The sequence below is a fragment of the Ziziphus jujuba genome, chromosome 4 (assembly GCF_031755915.1).
Source record: "Ziziphus jujuba cultivar Dongzao chromosome 4, ASM3175591v1".
NCBI lineage: Eukaryota > Viridiplantae > Streptophyta > Magnoliopsida > Rosales > Rhamnaceae > Ziziphus > Ziziphus jujuba.
The window spans coordinates 6,897,077-6,923,474 of record NC_083382.1 but is presented as its reverse complement, the minus strand read 5'-3'; the positions used below and the strand labels follow the sequence as shown (position 1 = coordinate 6,923,474).

The following is a 26,398-nucleotide window of genomic DNA, read 5'->3' as shown; positions in this document are numbered from 1 at the left end:
GAAAGTGAGAGAAAAAAGAAAATTACAAGCAGACAGAGTAAAAAAGAGAAAAGAAAAACCAGAGATAGAAAAGAAAGTAAAAAGAAATTGAAGAAAGAATTCAAAAGAGAGAAGAATCAGAGAGAAAAACAAAACAAGGGAGAGAGGACGCACACCACACACCCACAGTGGAGGGAAGAGCCGGGCCTGTCAAATACTTGAACGGTCTCTTCCCTCACAAAACCAAAAAATCTCAATTTTTTTTTTTATTAACAATTATTCCTTACAATGCCTTGTTTAATGGGGAATATAAAAGATACAATGATATACTTCCAAAAAATCAGAGGTTTCAACCAAGATCAACATCTGCATATGCATAATGAGGTATCCAAGTCCCAAACTCAGCAATTTCCTCATCAAAATTAGCTTGTTGTTTAGCCCTGCAAGTTTTCAGTAATAGTAAATCAGCAGCATAAGAAAAAGGATGAGGAAAAATCACAATGATAAGCTTTAGGAAAATTCATAATCTTCTTGTACCAGGATCTAGGAAAAAGAAAAAGTTAAAGTGAGCTCAATTCATAATCTTGAATGGGAGTTGGAGGAGATGGGTTATCTGTATGTTGCCAGTTGTACTTGAAAGCACCCAAACACAAAAGATGGCAATAGTGGAGGACCCATCAAGCAACAAGTAAAGAATGAAAATTCATCATTTTGTTTGAAAGTCTAACGATCCAAAAGTGATGTCCAAAAGAATATTACAACGCCTCCTCCAAATTCAGACAAATCGGAATGTTGTTTCAAAAGAAAATAATAATAATAAAATAAAATGCAATTTGAAGAATATAATAGTAATCTATTACATCAATGAAAAGATAATGTATTTTATATGACGTTTGCAGATATACAATACCTCCTCCATATTCAGCCAAATCGGAATGTTGTTTCAAAAGAAAATAATAATAATAAAATAAAATGCAATTTGAAGAATATAATAGTAATCTATTACATCAATGAAAAGATAATGTATTTTATATGACGTTTGCAGATATACAATACCTCCTCCATATTCAGCCAAATAAGATTATTATTCAGAGAGGATTGAGGGGTGTGATGTCTGGAAAGTTCACTTTTCAACAACAGTAAAATTAACAGCATTTAATTAAAAGGATGAATTTTTTTGTAATATAAATATATATATATATATATATATATATATATATATATATATATATATATATATATATATATATATATATATATTGTTAGAGTTGGGCCTAAGCCCACAAATGTGAATGATTTGTATTTTTGGTTGTTGAGTTTTATTATAATAATTTTTATTTAAATCAAATAATATTTTGATAATAGTGTGAGAGAGTTTTACGGGAGAATAATTTCTTGGTGAGAGTTTGAAGGTTGCATGTACTGCAACGTTCTTTTCAATTTTTATTTTTGGAAGGAAAGATAGGAAAAAAAAATAGAGAAAAAAAAGGGTTTTTTCATAGTTTAACGAAAAAGAAAGAAAAAAAAAACAGTGGTAAAGTGAAGGTACACAGAGAGTTCGAAGAGAAAAACTTCAGAGGTGCTAAATCTGAAAACTTTTGCAGCCGTTGTATCCTGGGAGACGTTCGCTACAAAACTCCTGCACCGGTGGGCGTAAAATGTCCTAAGGACACTGTGGTATCACACAGACCTCGGTCAACCTTTCTAGAAAGCAGATCAATTTCAAGGACCTACAAGTTCTAAAATGCTTTATTTATTTTGTATTTATTTTGTATTAATTTGTCCACATATATTTACATATATTCATATATGATATTTTCCCAACAATTTTAAGACGTTTTACTAATTTTTATATATGTAAATATAATGTGGAAATTTAAGTTGTTTATTATGTTATTGATTGCTGTGTATATATTGCATTTTTATGCTTATATATATATATATATATATATATATATATATATATATATATATATATATATATATATATATATATATATATATATATATATATATATATATATATTGATTAAATATTTCCATGTGTGTTTCACTGTTGAAACAAGAGAAACAAAGAAAAAAAAAAATTTATTAAACCCGTGGGTATAAAAATTTATGGGTAATTATTAATTTTTTGTTTTTGATCAAAATTTTTTCCAAAATCGAATTGCCCATAAATTTCTAAACCTTTTGGTGTATTTTTGGCAATTTTTTGGCCACTGGAAGAGTGAAAAAGAGAAGAAAAATTGTTGCTGGGTCGTATGACCCGTTTACCAGAGAAACCGGGTCAAAACGACCCGGTTGAAGGTTGAAGAAGAAAAGAAATAGGGTTTGGGCTGTATCTGAAAGGCTGGGCCGATTTTTTTTAATTCTATTGGGTCAGGCCCAGTTCCAAAGCCCAGACCAGGTTAGAACAAGCTACTGTTTAACCCAGGACCCAGGCCCGATTGAGATCAAGGCCCAAGAGAACCGGCCCAATGGCAAATGGGCTTTCCATGTATCGCCAAAGCAACGAGCCACGTGTAAACGACGGGTGGAACACGGGTCGACCCGATACAGGTGACATGTGTCTCCATATCGGACGGCCATGTGTCACGCTCTGGACAGTCCACGTGTCGACCTGCTACAGGTGACACGTGTCTGTCTATAGTAGTGACACGTGTCATAAATAGTGCCAAAAGGATCGCCATGTGGCGTATCCACATCATCAAAGTGATGACGTGCGCGGTGCCACGTCGGCGCAGTGTGGCAAGGTGCCACATCAGGCATGTGACACGTCACCAAGATGATGACATGGCAGGGCGGCCACATCAACGGGCTGATGATGTGGCATGGTGCCACGTCGGCCGAGTGATGACGTGGCAGTGCCACGTCAGCCTTATGATGATGTGGAGGTTGCCATGTCAGCGTATGATGACGTGGCAAGTTGCCACGTCAGCCCTAGCTACCATGTGGCGTTGCCACGTCAACCATTGATGCCATGTGGCTGACCTGCCACATCAGCATAGTGACATGTGGCATGAACAGTATCGGTAAATAGTACCATGAATAGTAACTATGAATAGTATTTTTTGGTGTATACAGTAATTTTTGTCGTATATTCAGAAACCCTAAAAATCACTTTTGTGTGTGTTTTCTTTATGGAAATTGCTTATAATTAGTTTGTTAATATAGAAAATAACAGCTAATTAATTTCTGTTTTGTGATGTTACAGAAATGGCAAGTGGTGCCCACTCAGACTTTTGGAATTGAGATGCCTCCTGCTGCTAGTCAAGCAGAAAATCCTGAGAAGTTTAATGGAGCAAACTTCAAAAGGTGGCAGTAGAAAATGCTATTTTATTTGACCACCCTGGGACTTGCACGGTACTTAACTGAAGATGCGCCACCCAGTAATGAAGAGAGTGATAAGGAGACTCTCATGGCGGTGGATGCATAGAATAATTTCGATTACTTATGTCGGAATTATGTCCTAAATGGCCTGTCTGGTGCCCTGTATGGTGTATCCTGTGGCACGAAATCAGCAAAGGAGTTGTGAGAAACATTGGACCGAAAGTACAAGACAGAGAATGCGGGTTCAGGAAAGTTTATTACAGGCCAATTCTTGGACTACATGATGGTAGATGCAAAGCTAATAATGAATCAAGTACATGAGTTGCAAGTGCTGATTCAGGAAATGCTTGCTGAAGGGATGATAATGAATGAAGCATTGCAAGTGGCTTGTATGATTGAGAAACTACCTTCAAGTTGGAGTGACTTCAGGAATTATCTGAAACACAAGAGAAAAGAGATGGATATGGAGGCTCTTATTAGCAAGCTTCGCATAGAAGATGACAACAGGAAGTCTGATAAGAGAACTTCGAAGGCCGTGTTGAAGGTTAATGTTGTGGAGCATGGTTAGGGCTCCAAGAATAAGAAGCAAATTGGAAAAGCTTCTAAGCTGGGGCCAAAATGAAGAATCTCCAAGAAGGCCAAATTTCAAGGGAGGTGCTTCAACTGTGACAAGATGGGTCACAAAGCTACTGAATGTAGGCTGCCAAAGAGAAAGAGGAACCAGGCATAAGTGATGGAGGACATCACTAAAGAGGTTGACGATATTGACCTAAGTGCTGTGATATCTGAGGTGAACTTGGTGGGGTCTAATCCTAGAGAGTGGTGGATAGATACTGGTGCGACCCGCCACCTATGTTCGGATAGGAGTATGGGTAACTCCGCTACCTCAGAAATCCAAGGTGAGAGCAAAGTAATCCTGAAGATGACCTCGGGGAAAGAGCTGACTCTGAATAATGTATTGTATGTTCCAGACATTCGCAAGAATCTGGTATCTGGATCGCTGCTGAGAAAACATGGTTTTCGCTTAGTGTTTGAGTCAGATAAGGTTATTTTGTCTAAATTTGGGATGTTTGTGGGAAAGGGCTATGTAGTCAATGGTTTAATTAAACTGAATGTAATGACTGTAAAGCCTAAAGAAATGAATAAAGCTAGTAGTTCTTCTGTTTACTTGCTTGAGTCTTCCATTTTATGGCATGGTAGACTAGGACATGTTAATTTTAATTCTCTGCGGAGATTAATTAACTTAAATCATATTCCCACATTTGAAATTGATTCCAATCATAAGTGTGAAACTTGTGTGGAAGCAAAATTAACGAGGTCATCATATCAAACAATTGATAGAAATAACGAACCTTTGGATTTAATACATAGTGATATATGTGATTTAAAATTCGCACCGACTAGAGGTGGTAATAAGTATTTTATCACCTTTATTGATGATAGCACGAAATACTGCTATGTATACTTGCTTAAAAGCAAGGATGAGGCTATAGAGAAATTTATTCTCTATAAAACGGAAGTTGAGAATCAACTCAACAGGAAAGTTAAAGTGATCAGAAGTGATCGTGGTGGAGAGTATGTAACTCCTTTCGGAGAGTATTGTGCTCAACATGGCATAATACATGAAGTTACTCCACCATATTCGCCACAATCAAATGGTGTGGTTGAACGGAAAAATAGAACCTTGAAAGAAATGATGAATGCAATGTTGATAAGTTCTGGAGTACCCCAGAACTTGTGGGGGGAAGCCATTTTGTCGGCAAATGACCTTTTAAATAAGGTGCCTCGGAAAGATAAGGTAAAGACACCCTATGAAGTATGGAAGGGAAGACAACCCTCCTACAAATATTTACGAGTGTGGGGGTGTCTAGCTAAAGTAGTTGTACTTACACCTAAGAAGGTGAAGATAGGTCCCAAAACTGTTGATTGCATCTTCATAGGATATGCACAGAATAGTAGTGCATATCGGTTTCTCGTGTATAGGTCAGAAATTTCTGATATACACAAGAACACAATAATGGAATCGAGAAATGCATCATTTTTCGAACACATTTTTCCATATAACGTGGAAGAAGGACCGAGTACATCTAAATGAACTTATGATACTATGGATGATGATAATCATGATAGTGATCAAGAACAAGAAACTGAGGTTGAGCTTAGACGAAGCAAGAGAGTAAGAATGGAAAATTCCTACGGTCCGGATTTTCTTACTTATATGCTAGAAAGTGAACCTCAAAGCTTCCAAGAAGCCATAAATTCTCTTGAAGGGAATTTATGGAAAGAAGCGGTTAAAAGTGAAATTGATTCCATCTTACAGAATCACACTTGGGAGTTGGTAGATCTTCCTCCAGGTTGTAAACCTTTGGGTTACAAATGGATTTTTAAAAGGAAAATGAAAGCAGATAGAACAATAGATAAATACAAGGCAAGACTTGTAATTAAGGGATACAAGCAAAAAGAAGGCCTTGATTATTTTGATACTTATTCTCCAGTAACGATGATAAATTCCATAAGGATGGTACTGGCAATCGCAGCACTGTGGGATCTTGCAGGACATCAAATGGATGTGAAAACAGCCTTTCTGAATGGAGATCTAGAGGAAGAGATCTACATGGAGCAACCTGAGGGTTTTACTGCTCCAGGACAAGAAAGAAAAGTCTGTAGATTGGTAAAGTCCTTATATGGACTTAAACAAGCTCCAAAGCAATGGTATCAAAAATTTGATAATGCCATGCTAAAAGATGGGTTCAAAATAAATGAATGTGACAAGTGTATCTATGTAAAAGATGTAGAGAATGGATATGTTATTCTATGTTTGTATGTAGATGACATACTCATAGTAGGTAGTGACAACAATATGGTCCGAACTACAAAAACCATATTAAATTCTAAATTTGACGTGAAAGATATGGGCTTGCAGATGTGATTTTAGGTATGAAAATCACGAGAACTTCGAATGGAATCATTCTTAGTCAAACTCATTATGTAGATAAAATACTGGCTAAGTTCAGTAATAATGATACTAGTATAGCCAGAACACCCATAGATATAAGTTTACACTTATCCAAAAATAAAGGAGAAGGTGTATCTCAAGTAGAATATGCTAGGGTGATTGGAAGTCTGATGTACTTAATGAGTTGTACCAGACCAGACTTAGCCTACGCAATAAGTAGACTAAGTAAATACACAAGTAATCCAAATGAAGATCGTTGGAAAGGGATCGTTAGAGTACTAAGATATCTACGATACACTCGTGAATACAGACTGCACTATACAAGATATCCTGCTGTATTAGAAGGATACAGTGATGCAAATTGGATATCAGATATAAAGGATTCAAAATCCACTAGTGGCTATGTATTCACATTAGCAAGTGTAGCTGTGACATGGAAGTCCTCGAAACAAACTGTGATAGCTCGATCCATTATGGAATCCGAGTTTACTGTTCTAGATAAATGTGGTGAAGAGGCAGAATGGCTACGCCAATTTTTAGAGGACATTCCGAGGTGGCCTAAACCTATGCCAGCAATAAGTTAACATTGTGATAGTCAATCTGCGATTGGCATGGCATAGAATATTATGTATAATGGAAAGTCTAGACACATTCGTCATAGACACAATTCCATTAGACAATTAATCTCAACTGGAGTTATCTCAATAGACTATGTGAAGTCAAAAGATAACATTGCGGATCCGCTAACCAAAGGGTTAAATAGAGAACTAGTTAAGAAGTCATCGAGGGGAATGGGATTGAAGCCCGTGAATAAAGTCAATACGATGGAAACCCAACCTAGTTGACTGGAGATCCCAAGATCTAGGTTCAATGGGACAACTCAATTGTAAAGACTAGTATGGATCACTGTGGAGGGTTAATCCTCTGCCCATTCCTATGATGAAACAGTGATAGAAAGAGGTTAAGCATAAAAGTATGCTTTTAATGATTCCTATAAGTGTGTGTTTAGTAATCTATGCATAGGTATGCTGATTATATAAGAAATAGGAATCACCTATGGGAGAGAGAAGAGTGGCCGCTTCAAAGGAGAATTGTTTAGGGCACAATTCTTTAGAAACTCTCGCAGATCCAGGGACGTGTTCAGGGCCAAAACGAACACAACAATGAGAACTGAAGTGTACCTAGAAGGAATCATGTGTGGGCTATGTTGTCATTTACACAAAAGACGAAATGGTTCAAAGATATCGCTTCTACCATAAGTCAGTAAAGAAAATGTAGTCTCTCAAGAGAAGGTTTAAAGAGTAACATCTACCTATCCTATGCAGGTTCCGACTGTAAAGCTTTACCACTAGAGTCATGTTTGTATTTTTAACTCAAATCATTCATGTGGGGGATTGTTAGAGTTGAGCCTAGGCCCACAAGTGTGAATTATTTGGGTTTTCGATTGTTGAGTTTTGTTATAATAATTTTTATTTAAATCAAATAATATTTTTGATAATAGTGGGAGAGAGTTTTATGGGAAAATAACTCCTTGGTGAGAGTTTGAGGTTGCACGTACTGCAACGTTCTTTTCAATTTTTATTTTTGGAAGGAAATACAGGAAAAAAAAAATAAAGAAAAAAAAAGGGTTTTTTCATAGTTTAACAAAAGAGAAAGAAAAAAAAATAGTGGTAAAGTGAAGGTACATAGAGAGTTCGAAGAGAAAAGCTTCAGAGGTGCTGTATCTGAAAGCTTTTGCAGCCGTTGTATCCTGGGAGACGTTCGCTACAAAACTCCTGCACCGGTGGGCGTAAAACGTCTTAAGGACACTGTGGTATCACACAGGCCTCGATCAACATTTCTAGAAAGCAGATCAATTTCAAAAATATTATTTATTTTGTATTTATTTTTATTTATTTTGTATTAAATTGTCCACATGTATTTACATATATTCATATATGATATTTTCCCAACATATATATATAGAGGAGAATTCATAATCTTGTACTAGATAAGAGAAAAGTTGATCACTAGGCAAAGCCTATTATTTATTTGCTACTTACTTTGAAGCAGCCTAACAAAAAAGATGGCTATAATAGGAGGCAACCCATCTACCAAGTTTAACAATCTTAAAATAGATTCACAAACAAAAAACACCGACTGGGTTTTCTTGGTCTTTTGGGAAAACAGATCAGAAATTTTACCTGATACAACTGCGATCCTAGAGTTGATGTTTTCAGTTAACGTTGTGACTCTTCAAATGTTATCCCATTTGAAACTGAACGAAGAAGATCTCGCAGAAGCATAACCACGAACTTGGTTTTCGAAGAAAAAAAGAAAAAAAGACCAGAAATTCATCAAAGGACGATTGGAATAAATTAAAAAAAGAAAAAAAAAAGGTACAACAATAGTTTATATAAAAGAGTATGATTTATTGAACATTTGACCGTTAACAACAAAATCAAAAACTAGCCGTTGGGAGATAGTGATATAACCGTTAGCACGTGTAGGAGGCATCGAAACTAGCCGTTAGCTGAGGAATTGGATCAATGGGCCTTGGAGGATTGGATTGGATTGATCCAGGTTAGGGCTTACAAGTCGGATCTCTAAAATCTCTCTTTCCAACTACAATGGTTGTAATTGTTGGTGGGTGGGTAGTCGGATTATGGTTCGGGTTCCTGATGCTAGATTCCCCGATCCTTTTTGTCCATTTACTTAGAAGAAGAAGAAGAAGAAGAAGAAGATTCGTGAAGCTAGCAATTCCCATAATCATCGCCGCAAAATCGATCGGATCGGTGTAAGGAAACTTTGCGGAGAGACAGAGAAAACAGAGAAAACCCTCTATGAGAGAGAGAGAGAGAGAGAATGCTTTTTAAACTCAAATATTTGACCGTTGCCTAGTATTTTTTTTTCTTTTCTTTTTTTTTTATATATAATTTGGTGTCTAAGAAATTTAAAATAAAGATGCTTCGGTATTAAAAAAAAAAGAAAAAAGAAAAAGACTTTTTGGAATATTTAATTAGTTTATAGTCAAAATTTAAAAAAAAAAATCAAAAACTCCGTATCAAGAGATTTTTAATACTTACATATGTGTGTATTAATTAATTTTTTTTTCCCTGAAAGATTTGACTTTTAAAAAAATTATTTTTTAGAAAATTTTAAAATATTTAACAAATTCCTTGAATGTGGGAAAGTCATCTTGTCAGTTTTTTTTTTTTTTTTTCTGTCATGATAATGTATTTGAACAAATCTATTAAAAAGTTTTTTTTTTTTTAATAACCTATCTACCTATTTTTTTGATGACGTTAAAAAAATATAGTAATAGATTAAACTATTTTTTTTTTTGAAAGGGTAATAAATTAAACTATTAAAAATGCTTTAAAAATAAAGAACCCCCCAGATAATACTATTTAAAAGAACATCTAATATGATATGTAAGCATTTTTAAAAAATATTATATATTAAGCACACAGAAAAAATTAGACAAAGAACAAAGCTATTCTCTTTGTTTCCCATACTTTCTTTCCATTTCTCTCACTTTCTTTCTAAAAGCTTCAAAAAAAGAAGAAGAAGACGAAAATCTTCCCAGCCATGCCTCTTTTTCTTCCCCAAGAAAATCTTTGGAAAGATTATTAATCTTGTTCATGAACTTAGGTGGTGAAAAAAAGAAATTGCTGAGAAGAATATGATGATAAAAAAATTGACTATTATACCATGAGTTGGAACATATAAACAAACATTAGGTATCCATCACCCATTCAAAATTTCCAACCTTGCCTTTTAAATTTCCTCACGTTGGCTTATTTATTTTTAAGCCTATAAGATTTCAAAAGTCACATTAATTATCTACTTTTTCTAGAAATTACATATAACCTATAGTAAATACTCTATAAAATCCGTAAAAGCAGAACACATGGATTCTGCTCAAAAAAATTTTGTGAAAATTCATTTCCAACCCTTTGGGAGAACCATACTAATGATGACTACTATTGTGAGATTACTGCAATAAAAAACTTTGTTCTAAAGCGAAGTGCCTAAGGTAATCTCAAGTATACCTGGCAATTCGGGTTGGTGGGTCGTGTTCGTGTCAATCCGTTTAATAATCGTGTCAAAAATGCCTAACCCGAACACGACCCATTTATTAATCGTGTCAGGTACCTAAAACACTAACCCGACCTGTTTATAAACAGGTCAACACGACACGACCCGTTTAACACGATTATTTTAACGGGTCGTGTTGACCTATTAATCCGTTAACCTGAAATTGACCTATTAACCCGAAAACTAACCTATTAACCCGTTAACCCGAAAATTAACCTATTAATCCGAAATTTTTTTTATTATTATTTTTTATTTTTATGTTTTTGTTTTATTAAAGATGTATTTTTTGTTTTTAAAAAATTAGTAATAGAAAATTATTTTTATAAAATTTTTAATTTATAATATTTTTTAGTTATTAAATATTATATTAGTGATAAAATATTAATTTAAAATTAAATTTAAATGGGTTGTAATAGGTATATAATCGTGTCGGGTTGAAATTGACACGTTTAATAAATGGGTCGTAACGGGTCAATTTCGAGTTAAACAGGTCAACCCGAAAATGACACGATTAATAATCGTGTTAAACGGGTTGACCGATTATGACCCGAACACATTTATAATAAACCCAAACCCATTTATTCCGTGTCGTTTTCGAGTCGTGTCGCCGTGTCATGATCCAAATTGCCAGGTCTAATCTCAAGTAAAATACTTGCCAAGATTTTAATAATTAAAAAAAAAAAAAAAGAAAGAAAGTAAAAGAAAAAAGGTTTGAAGAGTAGGGAGAGTTTTCAGGAGACTTTCTTGTAATGCAAGAAACTGTAAATGTAGAAATTTGTCTCCTTTTGTTGGAAAATATTTGTCATTGTAGTCACCAGTCTACCAGAGACGTATACAATTTGACATTTTACAAATATCTAGTTTACCAGTACCAGATACTGAAATAAATTTTTAGTTTACCAAGTCTTTTGCAAATTATATCAAAATATGAAAAATTAGTTGATGACCCCTTTTGAATAGAATTACTCTTTTTAATAAATCCTGGATTTTTGGATTCAGTATTTTTGAGATTTCTCTTATTTTGGCTATATATCACAAGAAGATTTTTGGTTATATGATCTTTTTTAAGGAAACAAGAGGATATTTTATGGGGCTAGAATTATTGGATGGTCAAAATTTACGGCCAAGTAAAAGCCCAAGTCAAACTTTTCCACGTTACTGAATACAAACTAGATTATTATCATTACAAGAACCAAACATAATTTGAGATTAAAAATCCTTTCTTTTTCACCATTACTTATGGGTTCACATCACAAAGTTTTTTTAAAAAATATCTATCAAATGAGTTTGTAAGGTATTTACCAAAAAAAAAGGGTTTGTACGGTGTGTGAACTTCGACTGAGAGGATATAATTCAACTCTTTGTACCACCATGATTTGAGTTCCTTTTTTTTTTTTTTTTTTTTTTTTTTGGGATAAAACACTATGACTTGAGTTGGAAACGTAGTCATACACTATTCAGAATGACGGTATTTGACGTGCGGTTTGCTCAATTAAATATAAAAACATACCCAAAAAAAAGGGGGAAAAAAAAAAGTAAAAAAGTTTGCAATAAATGCCATGGCAAACATCTCACATATCGTTTTCAACTATTTGTCAGATATTATTATTATTATTAGTATTATTTTTTCAAAGGAGTGAAATGCATGCTCAATTACATTCGAAGAAATTAATGAATGAATGATGAATATATTTCAGTACACAAATTTGGTCCTCCATGGGCCATGTCTCAATCATGTCAATACAAAAGCCAGAGTTAAAAATGTCTGAAAAACATAGATATTTGAGTGTCTCAATCTATTGGCTCTCGTCCTTTACTTCTTATTTTTTTCTTTTTAACCAAACGAAAGTGATAAAAAGCTCTTTCATAAGAACTACAAAATAAACCAAACTATATGACTGAAAATAAACCACTAAACAATCATGGCGTCTATGATCAATATCCTCTTCATCTTGGTTTCTACTTCTACTGTTATTGCCATTTCAGCACCACCTGCAACTTCATTAACAAGTGAAGTAGAAGAAGCAGAAGCTCTTCAGAAATGGAAAGCTAGCCTAGAAAACAAAAACCCATCTCTCTCATCTTCATGGGTTGGAGACAACAGAGCTTGCAATTGGGTTGGAATTGTTTGTGAAAATTCCACAACCATCAGACATCTAAATCTCACAGGTTATGGGTTAAAAGGTACACTTCAAGGTTTCATTTTCTCATCCTTTCCTAACCTTTTAACCTTTGATCTCAGGAACAACTCACTTTATGGAACTATCCCCTCCAGCATAGCCAACCTCTCTAGCCTCATCTACCTTGATTTGTCTTCAAATCAACTTTTTGGAATAATCCCACCTGAGATAAGTTTTCTAAGTGGTCTTCAATTCCTTTATCTGGGTAAAAATTACTTGAATGGATCTATTCCTGAAGAAATAGTTATGCTTAATAAGTCCCTCAGTGTGCTTGAACTGTCTGAAAATAATCTCAATGGTCCAATTCCTGTGTCAATTGGGAACCTGAACAACTTGACTGTTTTACACCTTTTTATAAACAAATTTTATGGATTTATCCCTTCTAGTATAGGAAATTTGACCAAGCTCACCCAGTTGTACCTGATGCATAACCAACTGTACGGCTCAATCCCACCAGAATTCGGAAATCTAAAGTTTCTTACCCATGTTGGATTGGTAGGTAACCAATTTAATGGCTCCATTGATTTAGTCATGAAGAATATCACTTACTTGAAGTATTTAGCATTGAGTGACAACCTGTTTTCTGGTTATTTGCCCCAAAATATATGCATCAATTCAAGGCTAGAATTGTTTTCTGCACATAGCAATTACTTTGTGGGCTTTATCCCTCTGAGTTTGAGAAACTGTACCAGTCTAATTAGAGTAAGGCTTGAAAGAAACCGGCTAACAGGAAATATATCAGAGGAACTTGGAATATACCCGAATTTAGATTATATTGATTTGAGCTATAACAATTTCTATGGAGAAATTTCTCAGAAGTGGGGACAATGCAAGAATTTACAAAGTTTGAAATTGTCCAACAACAGAATTTCTGGAGGAATTTCTCCTCATCTTGAAGGTTCAGTTGAGCTTCGTTTACTTGATCTCTCTTCCAATAACCTAGTTGGAGAAATTCCAAAGGAACTGGGAACCATGGTATCACTGTTCAATCTTAATTTGGGTGACAATAAACTCAGTGGAAGTATTCCACCAGAAATTGGAATATTATCCGATCTTACACATCTTAACATAGCAGTAAATAATCTGACTGGTTCAATTCCTAAACAGTTAGATGGATGTACAAAATTAATGAGCTTGAATTTAAGCAAAAACCGCTTCCCCATGAATCTCCCCCCCGAGATTGGAAGCTTGCAGTATCTTCAAGTTCTGGATCTTAGTTACAATTTGCTAACAGGGGAAATGCCTTCACAACTAGGGGAATTGAAGAACTTAGAAGTATTGAATCTCTCTCACAATGAGTTCTCTGGTTCAATCCCTTCCACTTTTGTTGGAATGTTAAGCTTGACAGCTATTGACATGTCCTCCAATCAATTAGAGGGTCCTCTGCCTGACAGCAAAGTCTTCGATGAGGCTCCCATTGAAGCATTTATAAATAACAAAGGCTTGTGTGGTATGGTCATAGGCTTGAAAGCTTGCCCATCAACCATTAGAAGTGGGAAAAAAGATAACAACGTTGTCATTTTGGTTACAGTCCTTGTCTTATGCATGCTGTTTCTTGCTCTAGTTGTAAGTGGGATTGCTTATGTTCATTGCATTCGTAAGACTTCAAGAAATAATTTGAATGGCCAACCAGAAGCACAGCATGAGGATCTGTTTTCAATATGGAGCTATGATGGGAAAATGACTTATAGAAGCATCGTTGAAGCAACAGATAATTTCCATTCAAGAAACTGTGTAGGAGAAGGTGGGAATGCAAGTGTTTACAAGGCTAGACTGCAGACGGGTCAGGTTGTGGCAGTGAAGAGAGTCAACACCCAGGAGGAAGGCAGGGTAGCTGATTTTAAAGCTTTTGAGAGTGAGATTCGTGCATTATTAGAAGTTCGTCATCGCAACATTGTGAAGCTTTATGGTTTTTGTTCATATCCACCAAACTCATTCTTGGTATACAGATTCGTGGAAGGGGGGAGCCTGGAAAAGATACTAAGCAACGACAGAGAGGCTCATATGTTTGAATGGAGTAAGAGGGTGAATCTTATTAAAGGTGTGGCCAGTGCTTTATCCTATATGCACCATGATTGTTTACCTCCAGTGGTTCATCGAGACATATCCAGCAAGAACATATTGGTGGATTTAGAATATGAGGGCTATATTTCTGATTTTGGCACAGCGAGGCTTTTAGAGCCTAACTCTTCAAATTGGACTTCATTTGCAGGCACAGTTGGATACACTGCTCCAGGTAGTCAATCCTGTTTTATTATGACTTCACTTTCTCCATTATACATGGCGTGTATGCAATATATATATACATATCTATGATACATAGTATATATATTTATACGTATACATGCATGTATGCATATTCTGTGTGTATGTAGGCATCCGAAATTTGTTTGTTTTGTCTGAGGCATTTAAATGATCCACTTGTTTTCAAATAATTTTTATGAACTATCTTGTTTGTTACATCAAACAAAAAGATTCTGGCTACTTTAAAACCATTGTTGCTTTTTAATATGTTACCCTAGCTACACAACTAGGGGTTTCTTATTCCATAAAAGTCCAAAAAGAAATATTTCTAATAAAAAACATGATCTTATTCCTTTCTTACCAGAGTTTGCATATACACTAGAAGTGAATGAGAAATGTGATGTTTATAGTTTTGGAGTGGTATCGTTAGAAGTGATTATGGGAAAGCACCCTGGAGATCTCGTCTCAACTCTCTTTTCTTTATCATCATTGACAACACCATCAACTTCCCATGATATACCACTGAAGGATGTATTGGACCAACGCCTTATACCTCCTAGAAAACAAGATGCAGAAGATTTGGTCTCTATTGCGAAGCTTGCATTTTCATGCCTGCAAATCAATCCACAATCTCGACCAACCATGAAACAAGTTTCACAGGAGCTATCCGTTCAAAGAGTTCCTTCATCGAATGTTTTTAGCAGGATTACTTTGGGATGACTGGTTAATAATGCTTGATTTTTTGCAATGCATCTTTTCATGTAAGTTCTTTGTGTCGGTCTAGTGCTATTTCACTGTATATAATTTCACCTTTTTCATGCTGTCTCTAAGTAGCTCACAAGAACTTGATATTCAAAGACAAATCATCAAAGCAAAACTGTTTCCTAACAACTGTTTTATCAATTTGCCAGTGATTATCAACAAGCAATTTAACAAAGAAGAAAAGAAAAGATAGAAATGGAAAAGAGGAAGGATGCTTTACATGTCTTATAAAGCCAAAGCATTTATCATGGCTAATTCATTTGTGTTTCTCATGTTAATTCTCAATCTTTTTTTCATTCATGTTATAGTGCGTTTTATTTTCTTTTCGTCAGTTATTTAAGTCTGATAAATCCTTAGTTATTCCACATCCATCTCAACTAATTAATTTAGAAGTAAGCATAATTAACATCTGATTTAGAATTAAACCCAGAAATTTGTCATGTTATTGCTGCTGCAAACTCAAATAGCTGTTTAATTAATAAAAATTAGCTAACAGATACACAGAAAGTAAAGTGTTTGCTGCTGTATGACTTTCATTTTGTATGGTGAGCTTGTTACAACTTGGGGGAAATGTTGATGGGCATTCCATGGGAGGGAAATGGAAGAGGGTCCATGGTGATAGTTTCATCAGGATAGATCAAAGACCAATCATAACATGTTACGACATAATGGACAAAGATCAAGATATTCAACTTAGCCAGTTGATATCCAACACACAATCTTGGCCCTCCCCCAAATGTAAGAAAAACATACGGTGGGACTGGCTCTTCAAACCGACTTGGATTGAAACTCAAAGGATCTTGAAAATACTCTGCATCATAATGTGTTCCATATGCTGTCCACAACACCTGCACAGAACCACCAAGAAAAAAAAAAAAAAAAAAAACGTTTGTTCATTATTTGTATGTGTAAAGATTCCAAACAGGATCTTTTTTTTGTTTTTTCCTTGATATTGAATTATCTTATCCACAAAATTCTCTATAGAGAACTAGGATAAATATGCACCTTCCATCCTTTAGGAATGGTAAATCCTTCGTATTCAATGTCAGTGATTGCTTTTCTGAAAGAGCCAAAGATTGGAGGGAATAGTCGCATGCTCTCTCGAGCAACTTGCCATGTATACTTCATTTTCTTTATGTCATCCAGTGTCAGATTTTCTCCATGCCTTTTGTTCATCATTATATCCGCATGTTCTGGAAGAAAACAAAAATGCGAAATCACATTACAAGTTAGAATCAGATAATAAAATCCATACTTTCTCTGAAACCAGTTTTCTATTCTGTTTCATGCTTGAAATTTAAGACCTTGAACTACATAAACTTGGAGAAACTTTGTACCTTGAAGTAGGAGACCATGGCAATTTGGGTGCTGATATACCATCTTGAATGTCATGGCAATTGCAAAAGAAGTAGTATCATGAGCTGCAAAAACTAGCAAAACCACATTATCAACAACCTCTTCTTCGCTGATTTCACCGCGAATCATACCAGCAACCAACCGAGATAGTAACATCCCTCCTGCTTCTCCTCCTTCCTGCTTTTCTTCCATCTGCTTCCTCATCTCCCTTACAACTTCAACCAGCATCTTCTTTATCTCCAACCTTGCTTTCCTTGCTCTAGAGAATTTGGAGCCAGGAAACTGAATAGGTGGTGCGAAAACACCTTCCAAAACTCTCTCGAAAATTGCCAAAGTATCCGGGTGCACATTGATCCCTACAAAACACTCAAACACTATAGAAAATGTCAAAGTTTTTGCGGAACGGTATAGGCTAATCTTGTCTTGGCCTTTCCAGTTTTGGTCCAAATGATGCTGAACATAGTTGCATATTTTTGGAACTAAGGCTTCAAGCCCTGCATGGCTAAGGCTTGTGCCTATAAGACCCCTGAGGCATTGATGTCTCTCTCCTTGCTTTTCCATGATGGATTCTTTCCCCATGAGCTGAACCGAAGACGAAGGCCATGAGCTCACAACCATCTTGAACTCGTTGGACAGAAGAAACTTATTAGCATTAGCTCCATTTAGTATCACCGTTGGCGATCCCATAAGATGTGTTTTGAAGATTTTTCCATGTTTTATCATCCGGGGTTGGATGAAATCTTCGAATAACCTGTTTTTACGTTGAGCTCTGTAGAACTTGATCGTTTCGCCTATCCATGGGAATCCCATTTCCCCTGGTGGTACATTTTTATTGTTTCTGCTTTGGCTTAATTTGAACAAGATGATAAAGATTGTGGGGGCTAATATAGAGAATAAGCATAGAAGAAATGGGCTAAGTTCTTTGATGTCCATTAATTGATGGACCTGAAATGGATATGAACTGGAAGAATAGGAACTTATTGTATACTTTTCAGCTTGTTATCGGGTGAGCGATTGTTGGTTTATAAATACAACGTGTTCATAAATAATATATATACACATACGTAGTAGAAAGTCAAATCCTAGTTTGATATTCTAAAAGTCAATCAATCATGAAGCCATGATCACCCCAACAATTCCAGCATTCAATTAAATTAATCAAATGCTTATTTTCTTATTAACTAAGTTGAGTCGGAACAAAGAATTGTAGCACAGGTAGGGTATCAAAGCAGTGACCGTGTGCCTTGCATGTGCATTAATTCTGCATTTATATGAATTCTCATAGAATGCCACTTCATCCTCACAATGCGCCAGAAGATACATCTCGAAGGATCACAGAAATCTCTTGCTGTCCTAAGAGTCAATGTTCTTATAGTTTTTTTCTTTTTTTTATCTAAAATCGTATCCCAATAAATCTGGAGTATTCCATTGCTTCTCTAGATAGAGATTTATTTATTTTGGAAAGTCAAAATTGCACAAACTGGAATCTTATACACCTCAGAGGATTTCTGTTCACAAGAATGAGTGTATATAATATATATGTAAGATAAGGCAGAAAGATCCACCTTGTAATTCTGCCATTTGCTCTTATTTTCGTAAAATATATATGTTGCTCTGGAGATGAATATATTGCAGTTACCTAAGCTTATTATATAAATTTATCAGTTTGCAAGATGCCACTGAAACTTGACCTGGCATTCAAAAGTTGCAAATTTGGATCTATGATGTTATTTTGTATAGAAACAAATAATAATAACAATAATAATAAATAATATCATATTTTATAAATACAATTAGTGGATTAATTGCGTGTGGGTTTTGCATGCTGGTACTTTGCAAAACAAAGAGGCGAAACATATATAGTCAGGGGAAATGTGTTATTTAGAGCAGTAGACAGTAAAAATCTGAATCTATGTATGCATTTATGGAAGTTGCAGGCTATCCCCGTTTGAAGTTTCTCTAGGATGACTAGCCACAAAGATATGAATGCAACTTGACATGCTCTCTCTCTCTCTCTCTCTCTCTCTCTCTCTCTCTCTCTCTCTCTCTCTCTCTCTCTCTCTCTCTCTCTCTCTTTGTGTTGGATCTGGGTGTGAAAAACTAGGAAACTGGCAAACCTAGTAAAGTATGTTTATTTTGTTTGTTATTCTATGTAGAACCACTTGTAGGATGGAGTATGTTTATTTTATTTGTTATTCTATGTAGAACCACTTGTAGGATGGAGTTCTTTTAAAGTTTATCTCTGGATTCAGGGTATATAAGATTGGTCGGTCCCAAAGTTCAACATGATATCATATCTCACATACAGATATGTATCAGTCATGTTCTTTTCACAATTTTTATTATTAGACTTTCAGTCTTTTAATGATTTAAATACATTGATATTGAGAGCCTATATATAATGAAATATTAAATTTTTATAATAATGACAGTTATATATATATAGATATATATATACTATTAAGTTGTGGTGATTGAAAACTATCAAGATTTCTTTTATCAATCATTGAATTGCTTGCAGTAATTGATTTAAATATCTATTTAAGGTTTATATAAAATTTAATTTACTTTATATGTTAGAAATATAATATAAAAACATATTGACATGTTTAGTGTTATAAATATCAATCTTATTTAGGAATTTAAAATTAAAAATCTAGTCGAACAATTAAAAATTATTTTATATTTTTACATCAATAGATTCTCAACATATCAAAATATTTTACATCAATAAATTTTTAACATATCAAAATATTTTATATATAAATATATAGCCAACCTAAGCTTTACTATCATGATGTATAAATGGATAGAAATTGTAAAAACGATGGTTATTAGCTGGAAAGAATTTATTCATAGTGAATATAAAGCTAGATTTCATTAGAATTAGTTTCTACGTTCCAGTACCTATAATCCTAAGCTTATTTCCACAAATCTAACGAAATGGCTTTGCTGATTGTCAATCACTTGTGAATGTTATTCATGGGATCTCTGTTGATGTTGCAATAATTAATTGGGTGTTTGTGTAAAAACTAAAAACCGACAATTAAAAACAAAGAAAAAAAAAAAAGAAGCAGAAGAAAAAAAAAAGGAAAAAAAAAAGAAAAAGAAAAAACTTAGCACTAGGAGTGACAAAATCACACACCGAATGATAATAGATATCAAGTGTTCGAATTGAGAATATCTTGTCGAATCTAATTTAGTAAAAATCTAATAAATTAATAGATAAAAGAGGATAATCATGATAAAAATCTATTAACAAGGATATTTTTCTAATTATGTAATTATTATAGTTTTAAAATTATTTAATTTATTATTTAAATGCATTAATTGATTCTTTTTATTTTAGTTTGTTAAAAATATGAGAAAAAAAAAAACAGTTTCATTTTTAAAGATTAAAAAGAATGTTCATTTTATCATTAAAAAGCTAAACAAAATTTAAATTTCTAAATTTGTATATGTTCTTAACAAATTAAAAATTAGATGACAGGTTATACAATAATATAATGGATATATCAATCTGATTGCATAACAAGTTGTATATGACACATTGTCCTATCTACCTAGTACATACCAATTAAATTATTACTTCCAATACAAAATCATCAGCAGTGACTAATTAGAATTTTCTTTACCAATGACGATTCGATTTTGTTGCTTATTATGGATGATAGTCATTTATAACTATTAAATTTACACTATCTATGCAATTTGACAATTGTGGATTGTTGTCCCTCATCAAATGGTGGTTGATTTATCTCTTGATAGCATATATATATATATATATATATAGTTATATGGAAGCATCTTGAAAGTCCCCCTCCCTCCAAGAGATTGAAAGAAAAAAATAGAAATTCATTGTGAAACTACGGGCCTAAGGCCTGCCTATTGTTTTGATTTTGGGACTCTGCCAACTGTTGTATACAATAAGAAGCCCAAAAAGTATAATACTATCAACATAAAATGTTTTACCAAAAACAAACCAAAAAAAAAAAGATATTAAAAAAGAAACAAAATACAAAAACAAATATTTGAACTATTCATGGTGACAGGCTTTTCAATAAGCAAATTTATTTTGCGAACTGTGATGTATGCAAAACCAAATCCAAACCCAAAGCCGGTGTAGTAGCTAAAAGATTCTGAGCTTGCATTTTCAACCTGCAGAACATAATGAAATCCTTTCCTGATCTGGATTTCAACTACCACCTGATTTTTTTCCCTGTAATTTACATAAATTGTAGAAGAAGAGTTTTCAAAGAATGGTCCCAAAAAAAATAGCGTGACAATAACTATCAAGTTTACTGTTCCCAAAACTGTGACAATAAAGTGCCACTTAAAAGTGAAAAATAAAAATAAAAATTACCATAAAACTCAACATATTAGATGTGTTTTGATTATCACCATTGCTAAAAAAATCTTTTCACTTTTTTAACTTTGACTCATCACCTTTTTCCCTGAGACAGCTAAGCTAAGGTTATAGTACCATTTGGCTTTTATCAAGCTGTCTATCTTACACAACTAATAAATTTTTATATATACAAATTTTTTTATTATCTAAAAAAATTAGTAAGTCAAAAAGACAGGGTTTGAGACAGTGATTAAATTTACAGACCCAAAAATTGAATCCCTTTGCTGTCTTTCATTACTATCTTCTCCTAACATTTTTGCACAACCCCACCTACTTCTCTGCAATAGTCATTAAATCTTAGACAGCACCCACTTCTAGTTTCAGTCTCCTTGGTCTTTTTGAGGGTCCCTTTAATTTTCTTTTATGTGTTCCAAAATATACATGTTTTATATATACACAACAATTTTTTTTTTGTGGCCATTTCTATATGTTTCAAATTTTGGTTCTCACCCATTTTCTATGTCTACAATTGTCTGAGAATATTTAATGGATATGTATATTATATATGAGTAATAAAATGTAGGCCATGCCTATTTGTCAACAGTACTAATTAGAAGAAAATGGATATGATGAAAGCAATGCCGTTTGTGAAATATGAATGAAGTACCGCTAGTGAAGAAAGTCAGATAGAAATATTTAATACCAATTGAAAATTTTCCCAGAACTGGTAGTAATGAAAATGGATTCATTAATGGTACTAGTAAAGAAAATTTTAGTCCTTTTTTTTTTTTTTTTTTTTTTGCACCCAAAACAGGGAAAGTCTAAGAAACAATTGCAGCTGATATGTTCATGGAAACTTTTCTTCTTCTTCCATTATTTGAGACCCCATAACTAGACAACCACGCAGACAATAATGGCAAAGATCTTTATCATGTATATGGTTGAAAAAAAAAATTTTGGTTGAAATTTCGTCCACAAATTATGAACTTTGAGAGTTTGCTAATAAAGAGAATTTTTGATAAATAATGAGTATTGGGAATAGCTAGCTTTTGTAGCTTGGATTCAATGTCTCGCTTATCCAGTCCAAAAAAAGAGTGAAAAATCATGGTGTTACTTTTTCATATGCAGAAAATTCTTGAGAATAATTCATAATTCTGTTTAATTTTTTGAAACAAACATATAGATGCACATCATGGAAGAAGATTTTGCTGGTTGGTTTGGGACCAGCTAGTTCTTGTCCAGATTAATTTAATATAAAGAGAAACAAGAAAGGAAAAATTGGTTGAAGAAACAGGAATTGGTAGAGTTGGGACCCTACTGAAAATGTCCATCAGGATCTTTTAATTAAGTTTGCCTTTTATCATTAAAATACAAAGCTATAGATATAATATATGTATATATATATATACATATAGCTGTCAAAATCAGCAGGCCAGGTTATGATATGTAAATCCAAAAATTAGACTAGATTGCTATGTGGAAAACGACTTAATAATTAAGTATGCAAAATGCAAAAAATATATGTTTATCAAGCACAATACTATTATTATTTATTATATGGTAATAGTGTATAGCAGCAGGTTTTTATGTTCTGCAATATATTATTTTACAACAGAGAAATATTTACCTATTATTTTACAACAGAGAAATATTTTCCAATTCTTTCCCATACTGTCATTTACTTACACTATGTTTGGTGTGAAAGATGGATATAGAAAAATAATAAAGAGGTAAGAAGGTCGAGAAGGAAGCGTGGAGAAATTAGATCACCCTAATTAGTAATTAGTTTGAGATTTCTTGATACTAATTTTTCTTCCTTTATAGATATAGGGTTAGATTAATTTTGAGTTCAAAATGTGAACCAAATGGCTTCGATTCAACTAAAGATTGTTTCAAATATAAAAAGGAAAAAAAAAATTGTCGGTGACATGCTTCTATTTGATAAGACATGACATATTCAAAATATTTCAGTATATGATATAACATGTTAGGTAGACTTGTTCTTCATGAAATTGTTGTAACGAAAGTTTTAGTTCATTACTTGCAAGTAAGAATTATACAATTTAAATGCATATTCTTATGCGAACAAATTTCCAGTATTTCGGAGTATTGCAGTTTTTCTTTTTTTCTCTTATACATGCATTTAACAGCTATTTTAATTTGTCCTTTCAAAAGTAGTCCAATAATAAATCATTATGCCTCTTAAATAATAATTCAGAATTTAAATCCTTACACCTTCCATATGAAAAAGAAAACTACTATTTCTATGGCTATAGGACAGATTAACTATAGCATGAGAAAATTTATGCAAGGTTTATATAAAAAATAAAAATAAAAAATATAACAAAAACGAAACAAAACAGACAACGATCATCTTTGTTAATTCGGATACAATCTGATCATTTCTCTCCCTGGCGATTAAATGTTCACCTTCACAAATCAATGCAATATTAATTTGATAAGTTCATGTGCTGGAGCCTAAAAATTACTAGAAAATAAGAATCATTATTGAAACAAAGAAGGGAAGAGAAAAGGAGTAAATAATAAGAATAAATGCACCCTGCAAATCATCAACTAACCACATACTCCTTCACCTGCAAATATTTACTTCACTCTCTTTCGCTCTATCTCTATTATATATAAATGTATTCATATCCTCTTTCCTCTACCACTCCATCATTTTCCTTCCAATCAAACGAACAGAAAAAAAAAAAAAAAAAGCCAACAACACAAAATGGAGATCAAGCTAATCACCAGAACCCATTTTCCTTCTTTCTTCATGATCATGACTCTCCTCGCCTTAAACTTGCTCATACCTATTGTTATGTCCACCAGCTTTGAAGATCAGAAGAATTATTACAGTCCAGACCCACACTCTGGAAATCCCCCAAAAGGTCTCTCTCTCTCTCTCTCTCTCTCTCTCTCTCTCTCTCTCTCTTTCTTTCTCTCCAAGAATATCAAGTTTTTAACTATTTTTTTCACAATAATGTGCTCTCTCTCTCTCTCTCTCTCTCTCCCCCTCTATATATATAATGTTGATGTATATACATAAATATATGTATGCATATGTATGCAGGAGGACATGGTTCTCCTCACCACTCAACTCCATCACATGGGACTCCTTCCCACGGAGGTGGAAGCTACAACCCGACACCGTCGACACCGACGCCATCGGTTCCGACGCCGGTAGTCCCAACACCTTCAGACCCAACACCTTCAGAGCCAACACCTTCAGTTCCAAACTGTGGATCACCACCTCATGGTGGTGGATACTATCACTCCCCTCCATCCACAACTCCAACAACACCTGCTGTTCCAACACCCATTGACCCAACCCCTCCTACACCTGTCAACACTTCCCCACCCACCACCCCTTCCTACTCTCCCCCACCCAGTGGTGGATCTCCTCCTTATGTTCCTGATCCCAACACCCCTTCCTACTCTCCCCCATCCATTGGTGGATCTCCTCCTTCTGTTCCTGATCCCAACACCCCTCCCTTTACATGCAAGTAAGTTTTTAAGTTCACCTTCCTCTCTCTCTCTCTCTCTCTCTATATATATATATATATATATATATTACAAAAAACAGTTCTCCTGCTACAGTAGACGACATAGCTTAGTTTTTAATGGATGTTTACCTCCTATCACTACTCGACAGGTGAATAGGACGTTTGTTCTCACCAAAAGCTAAGTGACCTCGGCCATCATAGAAAAATTTTACTGGAAATAATTTTTCAAATTAGATACAAAAAGTTGTCCTTGACCATTCTATAAAAAAAATAAAAAAAAAAATCCTAGATTAAAAATTTTGAATTTTCAACACCGTTAATTTATTATTTTTCCTAACTAAAAGTTAAAATATTATAAAATAAATAACAATTTAATATTTGATAACAAAGATGTATATAACAAAATTTTAAAATTTTGCAGTTACTGGAGGAATCACCCAGGAATGATATGGGGACTAGTAGGGTGGTGGGGAACATTAGGACATGCATTCGGAGTGACGAGCGTTCCAGGTTTCGGATCCGACTTCAACTTGCACCAAGCTCTTTCCAACACTCGTACAGACGGCCTTGGACAGCTCTACAGGGAAGGAACTGCTTCGTTGCTCAACTCCATGGTTTACAACAAGTTCCCTTTCACCACCAAGCAGGTCAGAGACAGTTTCATCTCTGCACTCGGTTCCAACAACGCTGCTGCTGCTCAAGCTCGCTTTTTCAAGCTTGCCAATGAAGGAAGACTCAAGCCCAGAGCCTGAGTGTTTCATTTAGCTTTTATATAAATGTGTTTAATTTTAAGGTTTAAGAGTACTAGTACTAGTGCTACTACTTCCCCAGCTCTCTGTGTGTGTGCTTTTTCTTCTTTTACTTTCATTGAATACTTTTATTAGTTATAATTGGTCATGTGATGATTGTGTTTAATTTTCTTTTGGTAGACCATGTTGGTGATTTGACAGCATTATTAAGATGAGATGGGGTGGGATACTATATGTTGACATTTTATTCCATGAAGTACTTTTTAGTGTTTTCATTAGTTAATAATTTTTCTTCCCTTAGTTTTTATTTAAATTATAATATAAATATCAATTATTCAAAGTTTTATTTTTATCTTTTCCAAACATATAAATAATTGTATACACGGAATTCATGTACTGAACTCCATCCGCAATTTATGTCTAAGCGTCCAGCATAAAATGCTTGTGAAGCCCAATAAATAATATCAGATTATAGTATTTGAGACATTCTTGCAAGAACAATATGTAACAATTAAGTTGAATTTGGTTTAGGTACATAAAACCAATAGTACAGGGCCAACTGGCCAAGTGGCATTTATTGTCCATCAATGTTTTTCTTAAAGCCAGATCCATGCATCTGTTAGATTCTTAGGCCTTTTTTGTTCGATTTCTCTTTCGGCTACAGTATTCCCTCCCCTAATACAAGATAAAAGCCTTCATAGTTGTACACTTGTAATATAGAATAGGTTCATCCATGGCTCTGACTTATTCATTAGGCAACAAAGATCCAATTGACCATTTCAGAGATGAGATAATCCTAACACAAACTTATGCGGATTGGATTCTAACACAACTAATGTTATGGAAAGTCAAAAAACCCCACAAGATTTGCTTTTGATGGAGTTATATGGATTGGCTCTTAATCT

General features: G+C 34.1%; 3 protein-coding genes across 3 annotated transcripts; 2 read left to right on the top strand and 1 right to left on the bottom strand.

The window, feature by feature from the left end:
* Window positions 1-12,141: 12,141 nt before the first annotated feature.
* On the top strand, window positions 12,142-15,660 carry LOC107416338 (probable leucine-rich repeat receptor-like protein kinase At1g35710). The gene is made up of 2 exons (XM_016024827.4): window positions 12,142-14,761; window positions 15,134-15,660. The coding sequence occupies exons 1-2, from the start codon at window positions 12,268-12,270 to the stop codon at window positions 15,487-15,489; spliced, it is 2,850 nt and encodes a 949-aa protein (XP_015880313.3). The 5' UTR covers window positions 12,142-12,267; the 3' UTR covers window positions 15,490-15,660.
* Window positions 15,661-15,677: 17 nt separating this feature from the next.
* On the bottom strand, window positions 15,678-17,880 carry LOC107416343 (taxadiene 5-alpha hydroxylase). Its single transcript, XM_016024831.4, has 3 exons — window positions 16,869-17,880; window positions 16,537-16,724; window positions 15,678-16,379 (listed from the first exon to the last, which is right to left on the bottom strand). Exons 1-3 carry the CDS (start codon window positions 17,818-17,820, stop codon window positions 16,086-16,088), a joined length of 1,434 nt encoding a protein of 477 aa, XP_015880317.2. The 5' UTR covers window positions 17,821-17,880; the 3' UTR covers window positions 15,678-16,085.
* A 6,026-nt stretch (window positions 17,881-23,906) lies between these two features.
* LOC107416342 (protodermal factor 1) lies at window positions 23,907-25,837 on the top strand. Its single transcript, XM_048472071.2, has 3 exons — window positions 23,907-24,129; window positions 24,312-24,744; window positions 25,166-25,837. Exons 1-3 carry the CDS (start codon window positions 23,970-23,972, stop codon window positions 25,494-25,496), a joined length of 924 nt encoding a protein of 307 aa, XP_048328028.2. The 5' UTR covers window positions 23,907-23,969; the 3' UTR covers window positions 25,497-25,837.
* Window positions 25,838-26,398: the final 561 nt, after the last annotated feature.